This window comes from Zea mays, chromosome 4, assembly GCF_902167145.1.
Source record: "Zea mays cultivar B73 chromosome 4, Zm-B73-REFERENCE-NAM-5.0, whole genome shotgun sequence".
Classification (NCBI taxonomy): Eukaryota; Viridiplantae; Streptophyta; class Magnoliopsida; order Poales; family Poaceae; genus Zea; species Zea mays.
Window position 1 is genome coordinate 11,296,941 of NC_050099.1, and position 24,151 is coordinate 11,321,091.

The 24,151-nt window shown below is 43.6% G+C and overlaps 1 protein-coding gene across 1 annotated transcript; it reads right to left on the minus strand.

The window, feature by feature from the left end:
- Positions 1-2,218: 2,218 nt before the first annotated feature.
- Positions 2,219-6,888, minus strand: LOC100272241 (Glycerophosphodiester phosphodiesterase GDPD4). Its single transcript, NM_001359587.1, has 9 exons — positions 6,582-6,888; positions 6,364-6,450; positions 6,127-6,224; positions 4,100-4,160; positions 3,718-3,798; positions 3,437-3,529; positions 2,885-2,974; positions 2,651-2,778; positions 2,219-2,551 (listed from the first exon to the last, which is right to left on the minus strand). Exons 1-9 carry the CDS (start codon positions 6,792-6,794, stop codon positions 2,386-2,388), a joined length of 1,017 nt encoding a protein of 338 aa, NP_001346516.1. The 5' UTR covers positions 6,795-6,888; the 3' UTR covers positions 2,219-2,385.
- Between the last annotated feature and the right edge of the window lie 17,263 nt (positions 6,889-24,151).

The window sequence follows — 24,151 nt, forward strand, 5'->3', positions numbered from 1 at the left end:
GGTTGGGGGCGGCGCTCCCGGGGCGGCGGCGGGCGCGCTCTAGGCCGCGGGCGGGCGGCGGGCGACGGTGGTGAGCGGCGGCCGGCGTCGAGAGGTGGTGAGCGGCGGCGGCGTGAAAACGACAGAGGCAAGCGAGAAAATGAGCCGCGCGGCGGCGGCGTCGGACACATAAACATTTAATTCCCGTCGGCTGGCGGCTGGGCCGACGGGAGTTAAACTAAAGCCCGTCGGCTGGTGGCTGGGCCGACGGGAATTAAAATAAAGCCCGTCGGCTGGCGGCTGGCCGACGGGAGTTAAAATAAAGCCCGTGGGCTGGAATTGAGCCGACGGGAGTTATTTAATTCCCGTCGGCCCGCGCTCGGGCCGACGGGAATTAAAATGGCCGACGGGAATCTTCCTGATTCCTGTAGTGCCCTCATCATATAGGCGTTCTAGTGGGCTTCTGACTCTGAAGCCCATCAATAATCCTAAAGTCATGTCTAATTTCGGATTTAATCCTAGTTAGGCTTCCTTCTCCTTAAGTGTGTGACCCTATAGGTTCACGTACATATAGGCATGGCCCAAGTACTCTTACTTGGCCCAATAATTGACAGCAGCCTCTAGCAAGACATGTCAACTCCTATGCGCACGTAAATATCATATCAGACGAACCATTGCAACATTACGTACGTGTTGTTCCCTTTATCTCACGATATTTGGCCGGGCTCTAAGCTGACATTTCTTTCTCGATATTGCGAATTGGAATCCTTTCATTTGTTAACACTTAACCCTAGCACGACCATGCATTTCTTGATCCAATCACTCGAGGGGCCAGAGATATCTCTCTCAAGAAGAGAGGGACAAATTCCATCTTGACTGACCACGCCTCACAACATGCTTCCTGACAAACCCAAAACTACCTTTATAACTACACATTTACAGAGTAGTGTTTGATAGTACCTAAGTAAGTCAATTCACATCCTGAGAACATGCGACAATCTCAGATCCAAGGACACAATATACATGTTGCAAAAAGAGAACTATATTACAATATCTCACGTTGGGTCGGTCCAGCCTCATGTCATACATGAACACATTACACATTATTAGTTTATCATCTATATGTCCATGACTCATCAACTAATACATACATGTGCTAGTCACCTGATTTGGAGGGGAGTATAGATGTCCAAACGGACCGGGCTTGCCGGGCGACCCGAAACCCAACACGGGTTTAGCCCGGCACGAACCCGGCACAACACGTAGTGAACCGGGCCCGTGCCTGGGCCGAAGGCGTGGCACGACGGGCTAGGCCCGGCACGACCCGATTTTATTTTTTTTCTATTTTTTTCATATAAATACATATATTATACTTGAATATAGAGTATAAAACATAAAAAACATGTGTTTTTGTTGATTATGTGGGTGTAAATAAATGTTTAGAGCTAATAAATATGATTTAAACCTTAAAAAATGCATACTTTTAGGATATTTTTATCATTTAAACGTTATATATTGTTATGGGCCCGTTAGGCCCGTTGAGCCGTGGGCTGGCCCGACACGATTATTAACCTAGCGGCCCGTGCTTGGGCCTCACTTGGGGCCCGTGGGCCGGCACGGCCCGACCCGCTAGCTACTCCGGGCCGGGCCGGCACGGTCCTAATCCGTGTCGGGCCTAGTCGTGCTTGAGCCGGGCCGGCACGACCCGCCCATTTGGACATCTATAGAGGAGAGGCCACGCGGTGAGGGGAGAGAGTGAAGAAGAACGGACGGCTGCGTGAAATGGATCTAATCAAACGGACGGCCACGTTTCTTCTGACTACGTGGAGCGTTGAGGGGCCAAGAATCCCGGTGAGTTTTAATAGAAAGAAAGAATGTCATACCACGTAGACCACATGGACCAACAACACAACTACCACAAGCTTCTAACAGGTGGTGTTACACCAATACAACACATGTTCCATAAAAATGCTAGGATTGAAAATATATCAACCATTTTATCTCCAAGAGATATTAATCAAACATTTCTTTCTTTGATGTATTAACTTGTGTATAAAACGTTTTTCTTGCAAGAGGACAATCTCATGGAATGGATTATGATATTATTGTCAAAAAGTGAGAAACAAACTTGAATATCAATGGTAACTAAAGCATGATTCTGTTAATCAATGATATTATTGTTGCGATCTTCTCACTGACCTGATCTGATCAAGCTGTAAAAGGAAACAACATATTTCATGACAAGCTAACCATATTTTCTTATTTCAATTATATGACAGAAGTGCGGAATGTGCCAAAAACTAAAGTAATTATCATCTAATTTATGAATAATCCCTCAAACTCAACTCGCTAGTTGGTCCTCTCTGCTGAGAAGTTAAACCCTTATGTTCTGACAGCTAGAAATTCCTATGGTAAGGCAAAACCATCTTCCATACACTCAGCTCTGGTCTCCTGCATAAGCTGCTGCAGAAGAGAAGGGTTACTGGTCACAATGGCATCAACATGCTCATACAGCATCTTCTTCATGGAGCTGCTATCATCAACAGTCCATGCAAAAACTCTCCTGTCATGCCTGTTTCCAAATTCAGTAATTTTAAGCTCACGTGAAGTGCAAATTGCAAACAGGACATAACAAAAGGAGCTCTAAGTGTAGGTTATAACATGCATGTACCTGCGCATGACCTTCATAACCTTCTCATGGATCAAAGGATGATATATGCCAGCAACTTTAGCCCCTTCAATCCTCACTAACTCCGTTCTTCTATTGGTAAATTTATCCACCATGACAACATAGCCAACCTACAGCATATGAGACGCCTGTTAAACTGTGCAGTAAAAGTGGTCCTAGGTACAGATAACAGATGGATAGTTCAAATAAAGAAATAAAAAAGAGAGAACAATGTACAATAACATCTTTAGACAATTTAATTATCTCTCTTCCTATATCATCACTTTTTGCCCAGACAAGACAATTCTTGCAATTTGTTCTCCTGAGCTGCAAAGAACAAAAATTGTCATAGATCACGATAAGTTTTCCAAACAAGAATTGCTGCAAAAATAGCAGCATTCCAGTTTCCAGATAAAGAAATAAGAAATCACAGAAAGAGATAAATGAACACAAAATTAGGGGAGTCTAGCTAGATATCTACTGATAGGACCACAGTAAGCTTGCCATGGATGCATTCCCTGAAGCAAAAAGTGATCAAGAAAAAATAAACAATTAACAATTTTACTAGCTAGTCAAAGCATTTGTGCATAAACACTTTATTATGATGAATGACCTGTACATAGCGCACAGTAATTGCAATTAAGATCTAGAAATTTGATAATATGATACAGATACGGTAGGTACATGTGAAGAGCCAAGAGGTACAAGAACGGTAAAGAAAAGAACACATTCTATTTAAAGCATGTCATTACTCACTAGGCAAAACTAGAAAGGAGACACAGAACTTACAAGAGACAAAATATCCTCAGCTAAACCTTTCTCAAATGAAGGGGGTCCAACTTTCACATCAAGAACGACCTGCCTAAATGATTGTGATATCATCTGCGAGAAGGAAAAGGTTCAGGCATGCAAACAATAGAATTTATAGAACTACCCAATAAAATCATAAAATGTTTATGGCAAAGCTTTCACTGTTCCACACAAGTCAGTTAAAGCTTAATGGATTACATAGACTATTCATCAGAACTATCAAATTTCCAACTGATTAAATTGGTTTGGTTAATGTTTACCGCCAGAGCTTCCTCTGCCATGGGAACTTCCTCATTTTGGACTCTTTTTGACAACTGAAACCTCGTCCTTAGTGCTTTTATCTACAAAAAACTAAAAGAACAATGAATTAGCATCACAGCTCCAGAATCAGTAAATGGCCATGAAATGATGCAGGAAGCTATAACAGCAACAAAACAACTGCTGATAGCCTGATATCTCAAACCATGTGCACCAACTCCAATTAGTTAATTACAGTTTTTAGGCGAAATACAGTAGGGAAGGCCCCTACTGTGCATCTTATTAAAAAAGAATGAAGAGAAAGGAGTTACTTAAAAGAAGACAACGGCCCAAATGCAGTCATTTTAGAAAGTGATAACAAGATTGAAACTGTAAATGAATCACCTCATCTGTGGTCCAGTGGCCAACTTTTGCTGTAGAATTACCAGACATCTTTTGTAGATCCCTGCCTGTGTCAATTGTGAATTAGGTCCAGGTATGTTTGTTTCAAAGAAAAGGAAGCACTAGCTGCTTTGTTCTAAGAAATGTGCTGTTACAAATTTGATCACATTTTCAGCATCGTTTTGCTGGTTGGAGCTAATGGATGTCTTGATCATACTAAACCATTAACAAAAGTTAGTCAAGCTAAAATATTTTAAAATCCATGCATTCCACAAAGATGATTCACAACATGGAGCATCAGTGTGGTATGAAGGGATGAGGTGGAGCGCAGCTCAGCTGATGCATTCTAGCCTTCTGACCCCATTCTAGGGACAGACCCCATCACTCGTTAGATGTTTAGGTGACTTAACAACACCATCCACCCTAGAAAAGGTTGAACAGGCAAAGTGATAAGACCCCAGAGAATTAAAGGGGGAAGGTAGGAAGTATTATCATCGTCCATCATAGTTTGCACGGGGGACCTTCTTTCAGGCAACATGCAGCAAAGTATATGCTGCCCGGGTTCAGGGAAGGAGCAGAGGAAGAAGCGTCGAGATTGCTTGTGTGTTGAGTAATCCTAGAGACTGCTGGACAGAGACCCTAACCTTCAAAATTCGAATCCACCTGGCTGTTGATCGACTGTCGAATGGCCATCTGGCAAAGGCGGCGTCACCATGAATGTGAAAGATGATCACATCCAAAGCAAAAACTCCAATCTTGCAGAATAGATGTTGGACAGAGACGGAAGCGACTTGAGAAGAGAAGATGAGGTCGAAAAAGGGGACAATCATGAAGGATTCAGGACTACCACAGAAGTGGTAGTTGAGGGCCTTGGCAATGAACTCAGGATTCATCGAGGACACACCATTGTCCTGGGTGATCCACAGTTGAACTTGAGAAACAAGTGGGAGCACAGAGGCCTAACAACCGGGCAGTAGAATTTGTGAGAACAAAGGTTTGAAAATGCATACTCGAGCCATAAAGTGTGGAGCCAACCACAATCGAGGTCTTGAACGCCACCAATCCCCAAGGAGGCAATTATCAATTATGTGTTGCTCCCAGTGGTGGACCATTGAAGAACTTCAGTCGCTCATGAGGCGGTCGCATCCAAAACGCCCGCCGCTGGTGGAGCTTGTTGTTCAGTTGAGCTTGCTGCATGATGCTTGTTAGCGTTGAGGGCACGTGGCAGAGCGGGTTGCTGGAGTGGAGTGAAGTTGGAGAGGCGTTGTGTCGACAGCGTGCCACCATTGGGGCATTGTGTCAAACACCCACCAAGCGCTCCTAGCGGCCCGTGCCCCAACTCACCGACGAAGGTCAAGGTTGTGCCTAGGTCACATAAAGCCAGCGTGGACGGAGCCACACTGCAACAACGAAGAGCCAGCCACGCCAGAACCAGGCTCGACGTAGAAGGGAATAGTGGGAGGTGTCTGCCAAGCACAAGAAGAGGAGACAAGGAGCCAAAGCAGAGAGGTTGTGGACGAAGGCATGGTGGGCGGTTTGGTGAGAGGGAGCCGCTGTTGAGGTCGCCTGAGCCAGGTCGCTGCCAGCAGGAGGGGGGTGCATGCCTCCTTTCAATCATCTTATAGCCTTAAAAATTAAGAACACCAAATAAAACAGTAATGACATGCTTCCTGCAGCTGCTTTCAAAAACTGAAGTGTGCATCATTCATGAAGAAGGCCAGTATCAAAGACAGTAATTGGCAGAGAAAACTGTGTTCTCAATTCTCATAATTACAAAACCAAATTTAATTGTTTGCCAATTTAATAAAAAATATAGTATTTTAGTAAATAACGAAATTATGTAAATGGGTGTAGCAAAAAATGGTTGTGCCATCCAACTAATGATCAGCTAAATAGCAAATGCAGTGGGTAAACAGTCACACATGATAGATAGTGATCTTGATGTTTTCCATTTAGATGCATGTTCATGTTACAAAAACAACACGTTTGTGATACATTATACCACACCAGCAAAGTGGCAGTTCAATTACCTGTCATGCAGAGCAAAGAGCACACCATCATAGGACCTCGAAACATCCACCTCCACACAGTCGACCCGCGCGTCGAGAGCCATCCGAAATGCGTCCATCTGACTCATGAGATCCCGACAAAACTAACAACTCATCAACACATTTACCTCAATCCGAACAGAATGGAGAAATAACTCTTGTTATAGAACAAATTCGAATTCACTGAGACCGTCTCAGCCTCTCACAAGTCACACCGACCGAATTGGGGAAGGCGTTGGTGGAGTCACCGCCGTGCGCGCACACCATGGGTGGCCTCGCGATCCACCCGCACTTCCTCTCGCGCATCTGGAACACAGCAACCAAAAAGGATTAACAAACGTGTCAGAGAAGAAACCGAATAAATTGGATAAGTGAGATCTCGGGGCGTAAAAGGCTCCTTATTGAAGATCTCGAATCTAGGTGGCTGGAGGGCGCACTTGGTGGAAGCGGCGGAGACGGAGGTGGAAGAAGGCCGGCGGGATGAGGGAGAGGAGTGCGAGGAGGAGAAGGAGCCGGAGGATGGGGCTGGCCGGGAGGAAGCGATAGAGGCGAGCGAAAAGAAGGTTCGCGGGTGCCGAGGAGCGCTTGGCGGCGGGGAAGAGCGGGAGCGGCGGCGGCTGCCGCCGGGGCCCGAAGAGGATCCCCCTCATTCTCTGCGATTTTCCTGGAGGTCGCCCCCGTTCGCTCTTTGCAATAGTACAGTTATTTACAAATATAGGACTCCGAAGAACTCCGTTTTCACTTATAGAGCACGGACGCTGCTTCTTTCACAAATAGGACCGTGAAAGCCTGTGTCCACATGATCTTTGATAATCAACGAATCATTTCTTCGTGTGGTGCCGTGTGCCCCCACTGCTCGTTCTTCTCTCCTGATTAGGACGGCTTTGCTATTTTGTCACTCTCAATTTTAGTTCTATTTTATTATGATATCATATGTCTATGACTGGTAGGATCATATGTATCTATAATTTATGAGCCTGATAGCATACTGACGAAACTCACAAATGATAATGATAAAAGTGACAATGGCTCGCTCTCGCATGGAGCTGATGGTCTGCTCCGGCTGCCACGCAGAGCTCCGTGCCCACCAGTAGAAAAAGAGCTCAAAATCGATGGTTTGTTTGTTTAAATTTTCAGTGGTCGTTTTCATCATCAAAAGTCAGTAAAAAAAGGTAGGGTCGACTTAAGGAACTGCAAGTGGAAATATATTTTCATTGGCGGTTCTCTTTACACAATCGCTAGTGAAAATAAAGTATTTTTATTGGTGGTTGACCGATAATCTAATTTTCACTGGCGGTTGTGTGAAGAGAACTGCTAGTGGGAATTTGTTTCCACTGACGGTTTCTTAAGCCAACCGCTAGTGACATTAGTACTATAAATACCCATTGTTACTCCTTGACAGGAGCTATAGCTCGCAACCAACTTCCATTAAAGACGATTTTGGAGGTCAAGATTTCATAAAATACAAGGGGAGAGGTTTTGATCTTCATTTTTTTGGAAGAGCGTTGCTAAGAAAGGTTGGTTTATGTTTCTAATGTCAGCTTTTGTTCTAGAGCTCAATTTTAGCTACATTTTGGATCTAGGATTTCACCATGTAAGAGAAAAGAGTTTTGCTAGGTTATTTCTTTATTTCCTCAAATGAGGTTGTTTAAGATGGTTAGATTTTGTCTATCATCTCTCCTTTTCATGTTTAGTTCTCAAATCAGTTTATCCATAGCATATTAAGTTGTTTAATGAATTGTGCATGTGTTGTATGTAGAGAGAGGAAGATAGGTTTAGTAATTAAAATTGTTTTTATTAGTTGCTATGAAAGGTTGGTTTAATTATGTTTCAATTGCCAATTATTGTTCATGTTTGCTCAATTTTAGCTATATTTTGGAACTAGACCTTCACCATGTGTTAGAGAGAAGAGTATAACTAGGAAAGTTTGGTCTATGTTTCTCTTGCCAATTTTTGTTCATGTTTTTCAATTTTAGCCACATTTTGGATATAGGGGTTAACCTCTTCATTCTTTCCGACAGTAACTGTAGCTCATAGTCCAACTTTCATTGGACCGCCAGATTTCACAAAAGACAAGGGAGTGCTTTGATCTTTTTTTTGGAAGAAGGTTGCTAAGAAAGGTTAGTTTATGTTTCTTTTGCCAAATTTTGTTTATCCATGATACATTTAGTTGTTAGGAAATGTTGGTTTATGTTTCTCTTGCCAATTTGTGTTCTTGTGTGTTGATGTTACTTTTTTACAGGTGATGATGGAGAGGAGATCCTGGATGTATAACTTATCAAGACTAGATCTATCATCCATATTTGAGGTCCATTGGTTTATTGATATCGCAATGAACCATGCTAGGAGAACAAAGATAAAGCACACATATTGTCCATGCATGGACTGCAAAAATGTTGTTGTATTTGATGACAAAGAACAAATTATATCTCATTTGGTAATGCCGAGGATTTATGAAGGATTACATTATTTGGACAAAGCATGGAGAAGGTAGCTCTTCGCCTTATACAACTGGAAACCCTGCAAACATTGATGACAGATTTCAGTTCGTTCACGAGACACAACAACCTCTTCCACAGAGCGAACATGTAGTGCCAAATGTTATTGATCATGGTTACGCTGGAGGAAATGAACGTGACAGAACTCATGTTCTGCCAAATGTTATGGACGAGGAAGATGCAAAGTTGTTAGAGGCAATATTGTGTCGTCATATAGGTCCATCGATGTTCTTCATGAAAGGTATGGAGTCGCTGATGAAGGCAATAGAAGAGCCTTTGTACGATGAGTCTAAGGGTTGTACCAAAGAGTTCACAACGCTCTAGTATATGCTAAAGTTGTTGGTGTTAAAATCTAGATATGGTTTGTATGATGATGGCTTCGATGTGTTCTTGAGTATTATCGCATACATGCTTCCAAGGGAGAATAAAGTGCCTACTAACACATACTATGCAAAGAAACTAATCAGTCTGCTCACTATGGGTGTGGAAGGTCCACGCGTGTAGAAATCATTGTATCCTTTATCGAGGTGATGATTATAAAGACTTGGAGAGCTGCCCAAAGTGCGATGCAAGTAGGTACAAGACGAATAAAAATACTATCAAGAGTAAGAGTGTGTTGCATCCGTATCTAAAGGGAAAAAGCGAAAGAAAGTCCAAAAGAAGACCCAATAAAGTTCAAAACCATGAGAAAAGAAAAAGAAGTAAACTATTATGCGCTCAAAAAGGTTCTTGTTTTAGTGATGTGGTATCGATTGAGGTGTTTGTTCGCTAACCCTAAGGATGCCAAACTTATGAGCTGGCATGCTTCTGATGAGCACAAAAACGATGGGAAGCTTCGACATCCAACCGATGGGAAGTAGTGTCAAGAATTCAATGACAACCACTGAGACTTTGCTGTTGAACCAAGAAATGTTAGGTTCGCACTGAGTACTGATGGAATGAATCCATTTGCTGAGAGGAGCAGCAAGCCTAGCACATGGTCGGTGATTCTAACCATCTACAACCTTCCTCCATGGTTGATGTAGAAATGAAAGTATATTTTGCTAACCATCCTTATTTCTGGACCTACACAACCTAGAGTTGACATGGATGTACTTTTGGAGCCCTTAATGGAGGATATGAAAATATTATGGGAAACCTGTGTTCAAATGTTGGACGAGTATCGTAAAGATTCATTCACGTTGAGAGCAATTATTTTTTGTTACGATCAACAATTACCTTGTTCTCTTCACATTATTAGGCCAATTTAAGAGAAAGGTTGGTTGCATAATATGCATTGATGGAACTGTTTACGTGTCCCTTTATGCATCTAAGAAGATAGTGTACATGTGGCACATACGCTTTTTATTGAAAGGACATAGGTACCGCATGCGAAAGATGGATAATTACTTCGACAATAATGATGAACTACATTCTACTGCTCCATCGAGTAATAATAAAGGTCAAAGAGTTTTTGAAATAGTCAGGAATATTAAATTTGTTTTCGAGAAGAAGACAAAAGATGGAAAACAAGAAAGGATGCCAAACTAGCTCCGGGGACTACATTCAATAAGTCTATTTTCTTTGAGTATTTGCCTCACTGGAAAGAGCTAGATGTGAGGCACATGATCGATGATATGCACGTTCAGAAGAACGTGTTTGAAAGTATAATTGGCATCTTGCTAGACATAAAGGCTAAACAAAAGAAGGGCTCAATTCACGCATGGACTTGGTAAATTTAGGCATAAAAAAGAACTACATCCTATTCTTCAAGAAAACGGGAAGTGCCATCTCCTAGCAGCAAGCTACAATCTTAATGTAGATGAGAAACATGCAATGTGTGTTTGTCTCAAGAATTTGAAAGTCTCATCCGGATTATGCTCTAGCATACAAAGTATTATGTAAATGAAAGACCGAACAGTCACCAACTATAACTCACATGATTGTCATGTCATGTTGACTACATTCCTACCTATTGCAATCAGGGCTATAAATCCTTTGTTCTTAAAGATGACAATCACACGGTTGTGCTACTTTTTCAACATAAAAAGGTAATTGACTGTGATGAATTGGCATCTCTACATGAATTCGCAGTGGATACAATATCACAGTTTGAGATGTGTTTCCTTCCATCATTCTTTGATATTATGTTGCACCTTGTGGTGCACTTGGTGCCACAAACAGAGGCATTGGGTCCGATGTACTTATATGAAATGTCTACTATAGTCTATGAAAGTTATTTCTACTGGCGATTCTCTATGAAACCCGATAGTATAAAATGATGCTATATATAGGCAGGCGCGTGGGGGCCGAAATTTTTTACAAGTCATGGTGCCCTCATTTCGTTTGTATGCCATTAGGCTGCCCAAAATTCGTGTGCCCTTTCATCTTCTCCATCGTCATTCGTTGCACCGTTGTCCATGTTGCAGCCCCACACCCCTAGGTATGTCCCCCTCTCTCCCTTTCCGTACCTCTGCCGCCAGCGCCGCCACCCGCGCCGCCGTCCATTCGCAACGCGGCCGCTGTCGTGCACTACTGCCCCACATCGTCACCATCGCCTGCAGAGAGAGGGAGAGAGATCAGAGAGAGAGAGAGAGGATGGAGGGAGAGAGGAGAGGTAGAGAGAGGAGAGGGAAGAGAGAGGAGGGACAGAGAGAAAGAGAGAGTTGAGAGGAGAGGGAGAAGGAGAGGGAGGAGGGAGAGAGAGAGAGGATACAGATAGAGAGAGAGGTGAGGGAGAGAGGGAGAGGAGAGGGAGAGGGAGGGAGAGAAAGAGGAGAGGGAGAGGGAGAGAGAGGAGAGGGAGAGAGGACGGAGAGCTAGAGAGAGGGAGAGGCAGAGAGTTCTATACTTAGTGTATTCATATATGTGATAATGTGATAATGTAATAATGAGAGCTATACTTATTCTATACTTGGTGTATTCATATATACTTAGAGTTCTATACTTGGTGTATTCATATATGTGATAATGTAATACTTAGAGTTCTATATTTAGTCTATACTTGGTGTATCATATAATACTTAATGTATTCATACAATATTTGTTGGGGCGAAGCTTCATTTTACCTTTTTACTATATTCATACAATATTTGTGTCTACATACATACTTGGGGTATTTAAGATTTCGATATCCATTTTATTTTTAAATGATCCAATCCATATCTGATCTGATTAGAACTCGATAATATTCATATTCGATTCGAACTCAATAACATATGTATCAACATAACTCGATAATATATGTACTACTCTCCCTCTCTATACGTTCTCTCTCCCTCTCTCCCCCTCTATACGTCTTATACAACTCTCCCTCTCTCCCTAAAGGATTAGGGTTAGGATTATAGTCAGGGATTAGGTTTAAGGGTTAGAGTTATGGATTAGGGTTAGGGTTTATTGTTTAGGGTTAGGGTTAAGGGTTTAGGGTTATGGTTAGAGTAAGGGATTAGGGTTAGGGTTTAGGGTTATGCTTAAGGGTTAGAGTTAGGGATTAGGGTTTCAGGTTTAGGGGTTCAGGGTTATGGTTAGAGTCCGGGATTAGGGTTAGGGTTTTGGGTTATGGTTAAGGGTTAGAGTTAGGGATTAAGGTTGGGCTTAAGGGTCTGGGGGTTCAGGGTTTACGGTTATGGTTAGAATCATGAATTAGGGTTAGGGTTTAGAGTTATGGTTAAGGGTTAGAGTTAGGGATTATGGTTAGGGTTATGGGTTAAGGGTTAAGGTGTATGGTTAGAGTCAGAAATTAGGGTTAGGTTTTAGAATTTAGGGTTATGGTTAGGGGTTAAAGTTAGGGTTAGGGTTTGTGGTTATGGTTTGGGTTAGGGTTATTGTACTTTCTCTCTCTCTATGTTCTAATGTAATCATTATTGTCTTCGATAGATATATGTATGTTAATATGTGTCAATATGTATTTAACTATTGCTTATGTATTTATATATATATATATAGCTCAATGAGTTCTTCGATCAAGGACCAAGGATTAGGGCTCGACCACATTAACAAGAGTGTTTCTAAAGAACAATCCAGTGATGAAGGATACGAAACACCCAGCGACCGTGCTCCTAGCATAGATAGGACCGCTCGCCATGAGTTGCAACATGACCCTAATTATTATCCACAAGACGCTGAGGTAAAGTACACATCCTTAATTTCATGTGTGTATCTAATTTCACAATGTCTATTGCACATGCATGATTTCTTGTGCATTTTATTACATGAATATGAGGTCTTGTCTCAATTTCGTGTGATACTTGATGAAGCCATGCCACGATATGAAGATGTACCCGATTTGACCCAAGACACATCGGAACAGACTGAGACAACCACCGAGAGGTCAAGGAAAAGGAAGTTGAGCGATCAGAAAAGAGGTGACACAGGACTTAACAAGTTTCCTGACAAAACCTATAAAACCTCAGATGTGAGCTCGAAAGATCAGCCCCTAGGTCTAGAAGAGGCACTACCTAAGTTTCAGAATACACTTGGGTTATTAGTTAGATATAATCTTGACATCACAATCCGATAGTGGAAAGACGTGTCAGATGATGTTGAGAACCAAATGTGGAATAAGCTATTAACGTGGTTCATTTTGCCTCGGGGTTCAGAAGAACTTGTGAAGGAATACACAATGAAGCAATTTGCAATCAATTTCCAAAACTAGAGGGCTGAGATGAATACCAAGTTTGCAAAGATAGGCCTAGACCTGACAAAAAAAATAAAATCTCAGCAGGTGAGTGGGCAATAGTTTTAGAGTAGAGGGGCAATCCTGATTTCATATCTCTAAGCGAGGCAAATTCATAATTATCTAAGAAGAGCAAGTACCACCACCATGTAAGCACATGTGGTTACAAGCGTTAGATTCCTAAATGGAGACAAGAAGACGCCGAGAAGCAGGCCACTGGGTTGTCGACGCTGTCCGAGCAACTTGGTGAAAGGACAACTAATTGGATCTATGCTAGAAAACCAAGGGAAACTGATGCTGGTGTATCTTTTGATGATCCCACTATCGAAGAAGCGACAAAAAACATATATGCAATGGTAGCTAAGCAAAGCCAAGGAACATTTAAGCCACAAAGGGAGAGAGACATCCTAACGGCTGGTCTCGGTAACCTAGAGCATCCTGGTCGTACGTGGAATCTCGTCTAAGGAAGGATGGAAGGAAGGATTCAGACCTCAGTGGGAAGGTCTGTACAAGAAACATGATCGATACAAGAAAGAGAAAGACCTGATGTCTCAAATGATATCAAATCCTCATCTAGAATTGATGTAGCAATTGGCGAGTGCAATGTATGTTCAACAAATGACCACTCCACAGATGCAAATAATTCCAGCAGCTCAACCACCGTCTTGCACCGATTGTGCAACCATCCAAAGCTCTGTTGCTTCAACGGGAAATAAGGTCCACTATCCAGTTGATGACATCACAAGGCCTGTGGCAAACACTAGTTATAAGATATGGTATTAACAATCATCGTACGAAGAAAGTAGCCATAGGCCTTGCAATCCTACGACACAAGTTCCATGGAAGCGACATTCCAAAAGATTATTGCAGAGTAGAAGTGACGATGGTCGTCCAAGGATCCGAGGGCGACATGCTAGACATCCCTGAGCCCGAAGGTATTGAGACACTAGGACAAGCTATCAAGAATTTTATCCTTTGGCCTCGAAGGGTGTCAGTTGGTTGATCCACCACCATCGTCGTCATCCACTGCCCAACTCCTAACATAAGAATCATCACCTGCAGTTCCTATTGTACATCCATCATCACCTCCTCAAACTTCATATGCTGCTCCTCATCCTCTTTCTGACCCACCATCTCCGCCACAAGCATCGCCATTCAGGGCTCCACCACCTTCTCCTCATCCTCTTGGTGACCCAATGTCTACGCCACCAGCAAGGGATCCACCTGAGTGCACCTAGAGGGGGTGAATAGGTGATCCTGTAAAAAACAGCTCTACAAAACAAACTTAGTCTAAAATGGATTAGTGAGATTGAAAACCAAGTTCGAATGAAGAGTGTGAGAGGAGATGACTTCTTCACTTAATTGCTCACACAAGATGAGTATTAAACTTAGAGCAATATTGTAAGTGAAATGCTAGAAAGAATAGAATCGCGGTAAGGTAAAATAAACAAGTGACACAATGATTTTTATACCATGGTTTGGTCAAGCGTAAAATGGTTACCTACTCCACGTTGTGGCATCCCAATGGACGAGAGTTGCACTCAACCACTCTCAAGTGATCCAATGATCAACTCGAGTACCACGGTTCTCTTTCTTATCTCAAGTTTTTCCCATTGTAAGGAATCTCCACTATTTAGAGTCTCTCACGCCTTACACAATTGATCTTAAATATACCACAAGAGTAAGGGGGAGTAGACACACACACACAAGAGACAAAATCAAAGCAACACACACACACACACAAGTCAAGGGAAGAGCACATGGGACAACACAACGGAGTTATAACTCAAACACGTGCTCGAATATCTGTCTAGCAAAGCAATGTCGTGGTCGTAGTGTCTTGGTGTTGTAGGATGTTCAAAGGATGCTTAGTGTCATCCTCCATGCGCCTAGGGGTCCCGTTTATAGCCCCAAGGGACCTAGGAGCCGTTGCAGCTCCATTCAGAAGGCCCTGGTTGCCTTCTGTCCGCGGGTACATGAAAGGGAATTGTGCCCTTGGGCAATTTCTAGTATGTTTTGGTAATTAAGTGCTCAACATATTCAATTAAGTTCCCTTGTGCTAAATGAAGAGAGAAGTGCAAATCAAAGAGAAGGTATGTTTCTAGACTTAGTAGTTGGTTTTTGTATACTAATGAAGTTATCTAAGTGCTAGAAACAGAGAAAATAAAGAAATGAATTGGATTGCAAAAGTCTGGCTGCCTACAGCCGAAGACCAGCTTGGCTGGGCACACCGGACTGTCCAGTGGTGCACCAGACAGTGTCCGGTGCGCCAGGCTGGACTCCGGTGAACATGTCGCTCTCAGGAAAGTTTGGCGGCGTACGACTATAATTCACCGGACTGCCCGGTGAGCCAACGGCCGCCAGCGCAACGGCCGGCCGCGCAAACCACGGGCGACGCGTGGCCCGCGCCAACGGTCGGCAGGGGGCACCGGACTGTCCGGTGTGCACCGGACAGTGTCCGGTGCGCCAACTGCCACGTCTCTGCAACGGTCGACTTCGCCAGAAAAGGAAGGAGATCGCGCACCGGACATGAACAATGGTTGTCCGGTGGTGCACCGGACTGTCCGGTGCGCCACCCGACAGAAGGCAAGGATAGCCTTCCTTGTTGGCCTCCAATGGCTCCTAGCTGCCTTGGGGCTATAAAAGGGACCCCTAGGCGCATGGAGGAGTCACCCAAGCACACTCTAAGCATTCCAAGACTTCTAGTCCTCACTTTCACGCAATCGTTCATCGTTCTTGAGATTGGAGCACTTTTCGAGTTGTAAACTCCCCGTGCGTGTTTTGTGTGCTCATCTTCTCACTTGTGTGTGCGTGTTTGAGGTGTGGATTTAATTCTAGTGTGCGTTGCTCTTCCCAACCTTACTCCGTGCTTTCATTGCGATCTTTGTTGTAAGGGTGAGAGACTCCAACTTGTGGAGATTCCTCGCAAACGGGAAAAAGAGATAAGCAAAGAAAAGTCGTGGTATTCAAGTTGATCATTGGATCACTTGAAAGGGGTTGAGTGCAACCCTTGTCCATTGGGACGCCACAACGTGGAAGTAGGCAAGTGTTACATGGCCGAACCACGGGATAAAATCGCGTGTCTCTTGTGTTGATCTCTTTGTGATTGTCTTGGCCACAAGAACTCGCTTCGCAACTACTTAGTCGCACTAACTTTTATATAACCAAGATTTGTGGCTATTAGTTGTTGAATTTTACAGGATCACCTATTCACCCCCTCTAGGTGCTCTCAATTGGTATTGGAGCCGTTCTCTTCACGTAAGGGACTAATCGCCCGAAGAGATGGATCCTAAGGGAAAGGGGATGGTGGTCAACAACAAGGAAAAGGGGTCCTTCCTCAACGAGCCTAAAGACGACAAGCCCACGGACTCTGGCTCAAGCCATAAGAAGAAGGACAGGAAGAAGAAGAAGAGGCGCATCAAGAAGATCGTCTACTACGACAGTGATGAATCTTCTTCTTCACCAAGAGACGACGACGATGACGATCCTTCTTCAAAGAAAAAGACGGTTAATCAAAATTACTCTTTTGACTATTCTCGCATGCCGTACAATTCGAATGCACATTTACTTGCTATTCCACTAGGAAAACCTCCACACTTTGATGGAGAGGACTACTCATTTTGGAGTCATAAAATGCGTAGTCATCTATTTTCTCTCCATCCTAGCATTTGGGAAATAGTGGAAAATGAGATGCAATTTGATAGTACGGATAGCCCTGTGTTTATTAACGAGCAAATTCATAAAAATGCACAAGCTACCACTGTTTTGCTAGCATCTTTGTGCAGGGATGAGTAAAACAAGGTGAGCGGCTTGGACAACGCCAAGCAAATCTGGGACACCCTCAAAATATCACATGAGGGAAACGACACCACCATGATCACCAAAATGAAGTTGGTGGAAGGCGAGCTGGGAAGGTTCGCTATGATCAGGGGAGAGGAGCCAACACAGACGTACAACAGGCTCAAGACCCTGGTCAACAAGATTAGGAGCTATGGGAGCACGAGATGGACGGACCACGACGTCGTCCGACTTATGCTCAGATCCTTTACTGTTATTGACCTTCATCTTGTGAACCTCATCCGTGAAAATCCTAGGTACACAAAGATGACGCCCGAGGAGATACTCGGAAAATTTGTGAGCGGGCGCATGATGGTCAAGGAGGCAAGATATGTTGATGATGCATTAAACGGCCCCATGCCCATCTACGAGCCACAGCCCGTTGCGCTCAAGGCAAAAAGCAGCAGGGAGGCGCTACCAAGCAAGGTGGCACAAGTTGAGGCTGCTGGGCTAAACGAAGATGAGATGGCTCTAATCATCAAGCGTTTCAAGACCGCGCTAAAAGGACGCAAGGAGTATCCCAACAAGAGCAAAGCAAAGGGAAAGCGCTCCTGCTTCAAATGCGGTAAGACTGGTCACTTTATTGCAAACATTCCCGATAATGATAGTGACCAGGGACAAGAAAAAAGAGGGAAGAGGGAGAAGAAGAAGGCCTACAAGAAGGCAAAGGCCGAGGCGCATCTTGGCAAAGAATGGGATTCAGACTGCTCTTCCTCCGACTCCGACGACGAAGGACTTGCTGCCTCAGCCTTCAACAAGTCCTCTCTCTTCCCCAACGAATGCCATACTTGCCTCATGGCAAAGGAGAAAAAAGTAAGCGTTCGAGAAACCCCTAAGTATACTACTTCAAGCGATGATGATTCTAGTGATGATGAAGTAGATTATACCGATTTATTTAAGGGTTTAGATAGAGCAAAAGTAGATAAAATTAATGAGTTAATTGATGCTTTAAATGAAAAGGATAGACTCTTAGAAAAGCAAGAGGACATTTTGTATGTAGAGCATGATAAGTTTGTTAGTGTGCAAAAATCTCTTGCTTTAGAGGTTAAAAGGAATGAAATGTTATCCTCTGAATTGTCTATGTGCCATGAATCAATCTATAGTTTAAAGATTTTAAATGATGATTTAAATGCTAAACTAGAGAAAGCTAATACTACTAAATCTTGTGTAGAACATGTAGTCATTTGCAATAGATGCAAGGATTTTGATATGAATGCTTGAGATGAACATCTTGCGTCTATTACCAAATTAAATGATGAGGTGGCAAGTCTTAATACTCAGCTTAAGACTTGCAAAATTGATTTTGATAAGCTAAAATTTGCTAGGGATGCCTATACCATTGGTAGACATCCCTCAATTAAAGATGGGCTTGGTTTTCGAAAGGAAGCCAAGAACTTAACAAGCCAAAAGGCTCCCATTCTCGCCAAAGAGAAAGGGAAGGCCCCTATGGCTAGTAGCGTTCAAAAGAATCATGCTTTCATGTATAATAGGAAAATTGCTAGTCATAATAGGAGATATGATCATGATGCTTGTGAGTCACATGCCATGTTTGCTTCAAGTTCTAATTTTAATGGTAGGCCTAGGAGAAATTTTGTGTCTCGTGCTCCAAGGAAAATGTGTAATAAACCTACTACTATCTTTCATGCTTGCAACACTACATTTGTACTTTCATGTAAAAATGAAAAAGTGGTTGCTAGAAAATTGGGATCCAAATGCAAAGGAGACAAGGCTTGCATTTGGGTACCAAAAGCTATTGTAACTAACCTTGTAGGACCCAATAAGAGTTGGGTACCTAAAACCCAAGCCTAATTTGCCTTGCAGGTTTATGCATCCGGGGGCTCAAGCTGGATTATCGACAGCGGATGCACAAACCACATGACGGGGGAGAAGAAGATGTTCACCTCCTACGTCAAGAACAAGGACTCCCAAGATACGATTATTTTTGGAGATGGGAACCAAGGCAAGGTTAAAGGTTTGGGAAAAATAGCCATCACAAGCGAGCACTCTATTTCCAATGTATTTTTAGTAGAGTCGCTAGGCTATATTCTCCTGTCTGTAAGTCAATTGTGCCACATGGGCTACAATTGTTTGTTTACAAATGTTGATGTATCTATCTTTAGAAGGAGTGATGGTTCATTAGCGTTTAAAGGTATACTAGATGGCAAACTCTACTTAGTTGATTTTTCGAAAGAGGAGGCCGATCTAGATGCATGCTTAATCGCTAAGACTAGTATGGGCTGGCTGTGGCATCGCCGTCTAGCACATGTTGGGATGAAGAACCTTCACAAACTTCTAAAGGGAGAGCATGTGTTAGGACTAACCAATGTATGCTTCGAAAAAGATAGACCTTGTGCAGCTTGTCAAGCAGGGAAACAGGTGGGAAGCACTCATCACAACAAGAATGTGATGACTACATCAAGACCACTGGAGCTTCTCCACATGGACCTCTTCGGACCCGTCGCTTACCTTAGCATCGGGGAAGTAAGTATGGTTTAGTGATTGTTGATGATTTTTCCCACTTCACTTGGGTATTCTTTTTGCAGGATAAATCAGAAACCCAAGGGACCCTTAAGCGCTTTCTAAGGCGGGCTCAAAACGAATTTGAGCTCAAGGTGAAAAAGATAAGAAGCGGCAATGGGTCCGAGTTCAAGAATCTGCAAGTGGAGGAGTACCTTGAGGAGGAAGGCATCAAGCACGAGTTCTCCGCTCCCTACACACCATAGCAAAATGGTGTGGTAGAGATGAAGAACAGGACGCTTATCGACATGGCGAGGACGATGCCTGGAGAGTTTAAGACGCCTGAGCGGTTTTGGTCGGAAGCTGTGAACACAGCTTGGCACGCCATAAACCGGCTCTACCTTCATCGCCTCCTCAAGAAGACCTCGTATGAACTTCTTACCGGTAACAAACCCAACGTCTCATACTTTCGTGTATTTGGGAGCAAATGTTACATTCTAGTGAAGAAAGGTAGAAATTCTAAATTTGCTCCCAAAGCTATAGAAGGGTTTTTACTAGGGTATGACTCAAATACAAAGGCGTATAGAGTCTTCAACAAATCATCGGGTTTGGTTGAAGTCTCTAGCGACGTTGAATTTGATGAGACTAATGGCTCTCCAAGAGAGCAAGTTGATCTTGATGATATAGATGAAGATGATGTTCCGACGGCCGCAATACGCACCATGGCGATTGGAGATGTGCGACCACAGGAACAACAAGAGCAAGATCAACCTTCTTCCTCAACGATGGTGCATCCCCCAACTCAAGATGATGAATAGGTTCATCAAGAAGAGGCGTGTGATCAAGGGGGAGCACAAGAAGAACAAGTTATGGAGGAAGAAGCACCACTGATCCCTCCAACTAAAGTCTGAGCGTCAATTCAAAGGAGTCATCCCGTCGATCAAATTCTGGGTGACATAAGCAAGGTAGTAACTACTCGCTCAAGATTAGCTAATTTTTGTGAGCATTACTCTTTTGTCTCTTCTATTGAGCCTTTCAGGGTAGAAGAAGCCTTGCTAGAGCTCAACAACTTCAAGAGGAATGAAGTTTGGAGCCTGGTGCCACGTCCAAAGCAAAACATTGTGGGAACCAAGTGGGTGTTCTGCAACAAGCAGGACGAGCACGGGGTGGTGACAAGAAACAAGGCTCGACTTGTGGCAAAAGGTTATGCCCAAGTCGCAGGTTTGGATTTCGAGGAGACTTTTGCTCCTGTGGCTAGGCTAGAATCGATTAGAATATTATTAGCCTATGTCGCTCACCATTCTTTCAGGTTGTTTCAAATGGATGTGAAGAGCGCTTTCCTCAACGGGCCAATCAAGGAGGAGGTGTACGTGGAACAACCCCCTGGCTTTGAGGATGACAGGTATCCCGACCATGTTTTTAAGCTCTCTAAGGCGCTCTATGGACTTAAGCAAGCCCAAGAGCATGGTATGAATGCCTTAGAGATTTCTTAATTGCTAATGTTTTCAAGGTTGGGAAAGCCGATCCCACTCTTTTCACTAAGACTTGTGACGGTGACCTTTTTATGTGCCAAATTTATGTCGATGACATAATATTTGGTTCTACTAATCAAAAGTCTTGTGAGGAGTTTAGCAGGGTGATGACATAGAAATTTGAGATGTCGATGATGGGTGAGTTGACATACTTTCTTGGGTTCCAAGTGAGACAACTCAAGGACGGCACCTTCCTCTCCCAAACGAAGTACACTCAGGATCTTCTCAAGAGGTTTGGGATGAAGGACGCCAAGCCCGCAAAGATGCCAATGGGAACCGACAGGCATGTCGACCTCAACAAAGGAGGTAAGTCCGTTGATCAAAAGGCATACCAGTCTATGATAGGATCCTTGCTTTATTTATGTGCTAGTAGACCGGATATTATGCTTAGCGTATGCATGTGTGCTAGATTTCAATCTGATCCAAGGGATTGTCACCTTGTGGCCGTTAAGCGAATTCTTAGATATTTAGTTGCTACGCCTTGCTTCGGGATCTGGTATCCAAAGGGGTCTACCTTTGACTCGATTGGATACTCAGACTCCGATTATGCTGGATGCAAGGTTGATAGGAAGAGTACATCAGGGACGTGCCAATTCCTAGGAAGGTCCCTGGTGTCCTGGAGTTCTAAGAAACAAACCTCCGTTGCCCTATCCACCACTGAGGCCGAGTATGTTGCCGCAGGACAGTGTTGCGCGCAACTACTTTGGATGAGGCAAACCCTCCGGGACTTTGGCTACAATCTGAGCAAAGTCCCACTCCTATGTGACAATGAGAGTGCAATCCGCATGGCAGATAATCCTGTTGAACACAGCCGCACTAAGCACATAGACATCCGGCATCACTTTTTGAGAGACCACCAGCAAAAGGGAGATATCAAAGTGTTCTATATTAGCACCGAGAACCAGGTAGCCGATATCTTTACCAAGCCTTTAGATGATAAAACCTTTTGCAGGCTGCGTAGTGAGCTAAATGTCTTAGATTTGCGTAACTTGGATTGATCTATAACATACATGTGTTTTATGCCTTTGATCATGTTACTTTATGCATTTATGAGATTTGTTGTTAGTGCTCAAGTTGTGCAAAGGATCCCCGGACCTCACAAGTCCATGTGTGAGTGATGCACATATTTAGGGGGAGAAGTGCTACAACTTGACCCTTTGAGACTAACATTTGTGTTTGAGTTTACTTAATGTAGTCTCAAAGGTGCATTGAAAGGGAAAAGGTGAACTTGGACCATGCAAAGACTTCCATGCACTCCGGTATTAGTGTACTCACCTCCAAGTTCATTCTTATGCTCTTATTGCCTTTTTGCTCTTAATTGACATTTTTGGTGAGGCAATGGGGTTAAAGGGCCAAAAATGATCCCGTTTTGGTGCTTAATGCCAAAGGGGGAGAAATTAAGGCTAAAGCAACTGGATCAGCTACCACTTGAGAATTTTGAAAACAATAGAGTTAGAACTTTTGACTTGTCAAAATACTCTTATTGCAAAATTTGGTCTCTTGTGGGGAGAATTTTTGATTATGGCAAAAAGGGGGAGTTTTGGTACTTGATCAATTTTTCCATTGGAATATCTCTCTTTGTGCCTAAACAAGTGAGTTTGAATTAGAGATAGGAAAATGAATTTGATTTGAAAAAACAAACCAAGTGGTGGCAAAGAATGATCCTGATATGTCAAATTTTGTCAAAGATAATTTTGTTCTCAATTGCATTGATGCTGCACTTGTTTTTGTTGCTTTTGGATGTGTTGGCATAAATCACCAAAAGGGAGAGATTGAAAGGGAATTGTGCCCTTGGGCAATTTCTAGTATGTTTTGGTGATTAAGTGCTCAACAAATTCAATTAAGTTCCCTTGTGCTAAATGAAGAGAGAAGTGCAAATCAAAGAGAAGGTATGTTTCTAGACTTAGTAGTTGGTTTTTGTATACTAATGAAGTTATCTAAGTGCTAGAAACAGAGAAAAGAAAGAAATGAATTGGATTGCAAAAGTCTGGCTGCCTACAGCCGAAGACCAGCTCGGCTGGGCACACCAGACTATCCGGTGGTGCACTGGACAGTGTCCGGTGCGCGAGGCTGGACTCCGGTGAACGGGCCGCTCTCGAGAAAGTTTGGCGGCGTACGACTATAATTCACCGGACTGTCCGGTGGTGCACTGGACTGTCCGGTGAGCCAACGGCCGCTAGCGCAACGGTCGGCCGCGCAATCCGCGGGCGACGTGTGGCTCGCGCCAACGGTCGACAGGGGCACCGGACTGCCCGGTGTGCACCGGACAGCGTCCGGTGCGCCAACTGCCACGTCTCTACAACGGTCGACTTCGCCAGAAAAGGAAGGAGATCGCGCACCGGACATGAACAGTGGCTGTCTGGTGGTGCACCGGACTGTCCGATGCGCCACCCGACAGAAGGCAAGGATAGCCTTCCTTGTTGGCCTCCAACGGCTCCTAGCTGCCTTGGGGCTATAAAAGGGACCCCTAGGCGCATGGAGGAGTCACCCAAGCACACTCTAAGCATTCCAAGACTTCTAGTCCTCACTTTCACGCAATCGTTCATCGTTCTTGAAATTGGAGCACTTTTCGAGTTGTAAACTCCCCGCGCGTGTTTTGTGTGCTCATCTTCTCACTTGTGTGTGCCTGTTTGAGGTGTGGATTTAATTCTAGTGTGTGTTGCTCTTCCCAACCTTACTCCGTGCTTTCATTGTGATCTTTGTTGTAAGGGTGAGAGACTCCAACTTGTGGAGATTCCTCGCAAACGGGAAAAAGAGATAAGCAAAGAAAAGCCGTGGTATTCAAGTTGATCATTGGATCACTTGAAAGGGGTTGAGTGCAACCCTTGTCCATTGGGACGCCACAACGTGGAAGTAGACAAGTGTGGCTACTTAGTCGCACTAACTTTTATATAACCAAGATTTGTGGCTATTAGTTGTTGAATTTTACAGGATCACCTATTTACCCCCCCTCTAGGTGCTCTCAGTACACCGGACTGTTTGGTGCACACCGGACAGTGAACAGTGCAACAACTACAAAATTCCTGATT

What these genes read in the sequence shown, in the direction of transcription:
- LOC100272241 (NM_001359587.1), bottom strand. Translation starts at nt 6,794, where the DNA reads ATGAGGGGGATCCTCTTCGGGCCCCGGCGGCAGCCGCCGCCGCTCCCG. An exon ending in CTCTTTGCTCTGCATGACAG is followed by an intron (nt 4,161 to 6,126) that starts GTAATTGAACTG and finishes TGACACAGGCAG; the next exon opens with GGATCTACAAAAGATGTCTG. An exon ending in CTGAGGATATTTTGTCTCTT is followed by an intron (nt 2,975 to 3,436) that starts GTAAGTTCTGTG and finishes TGTTCTTTGCAG; the next exon opens with CTCAGGAGAACAAATTGCAA.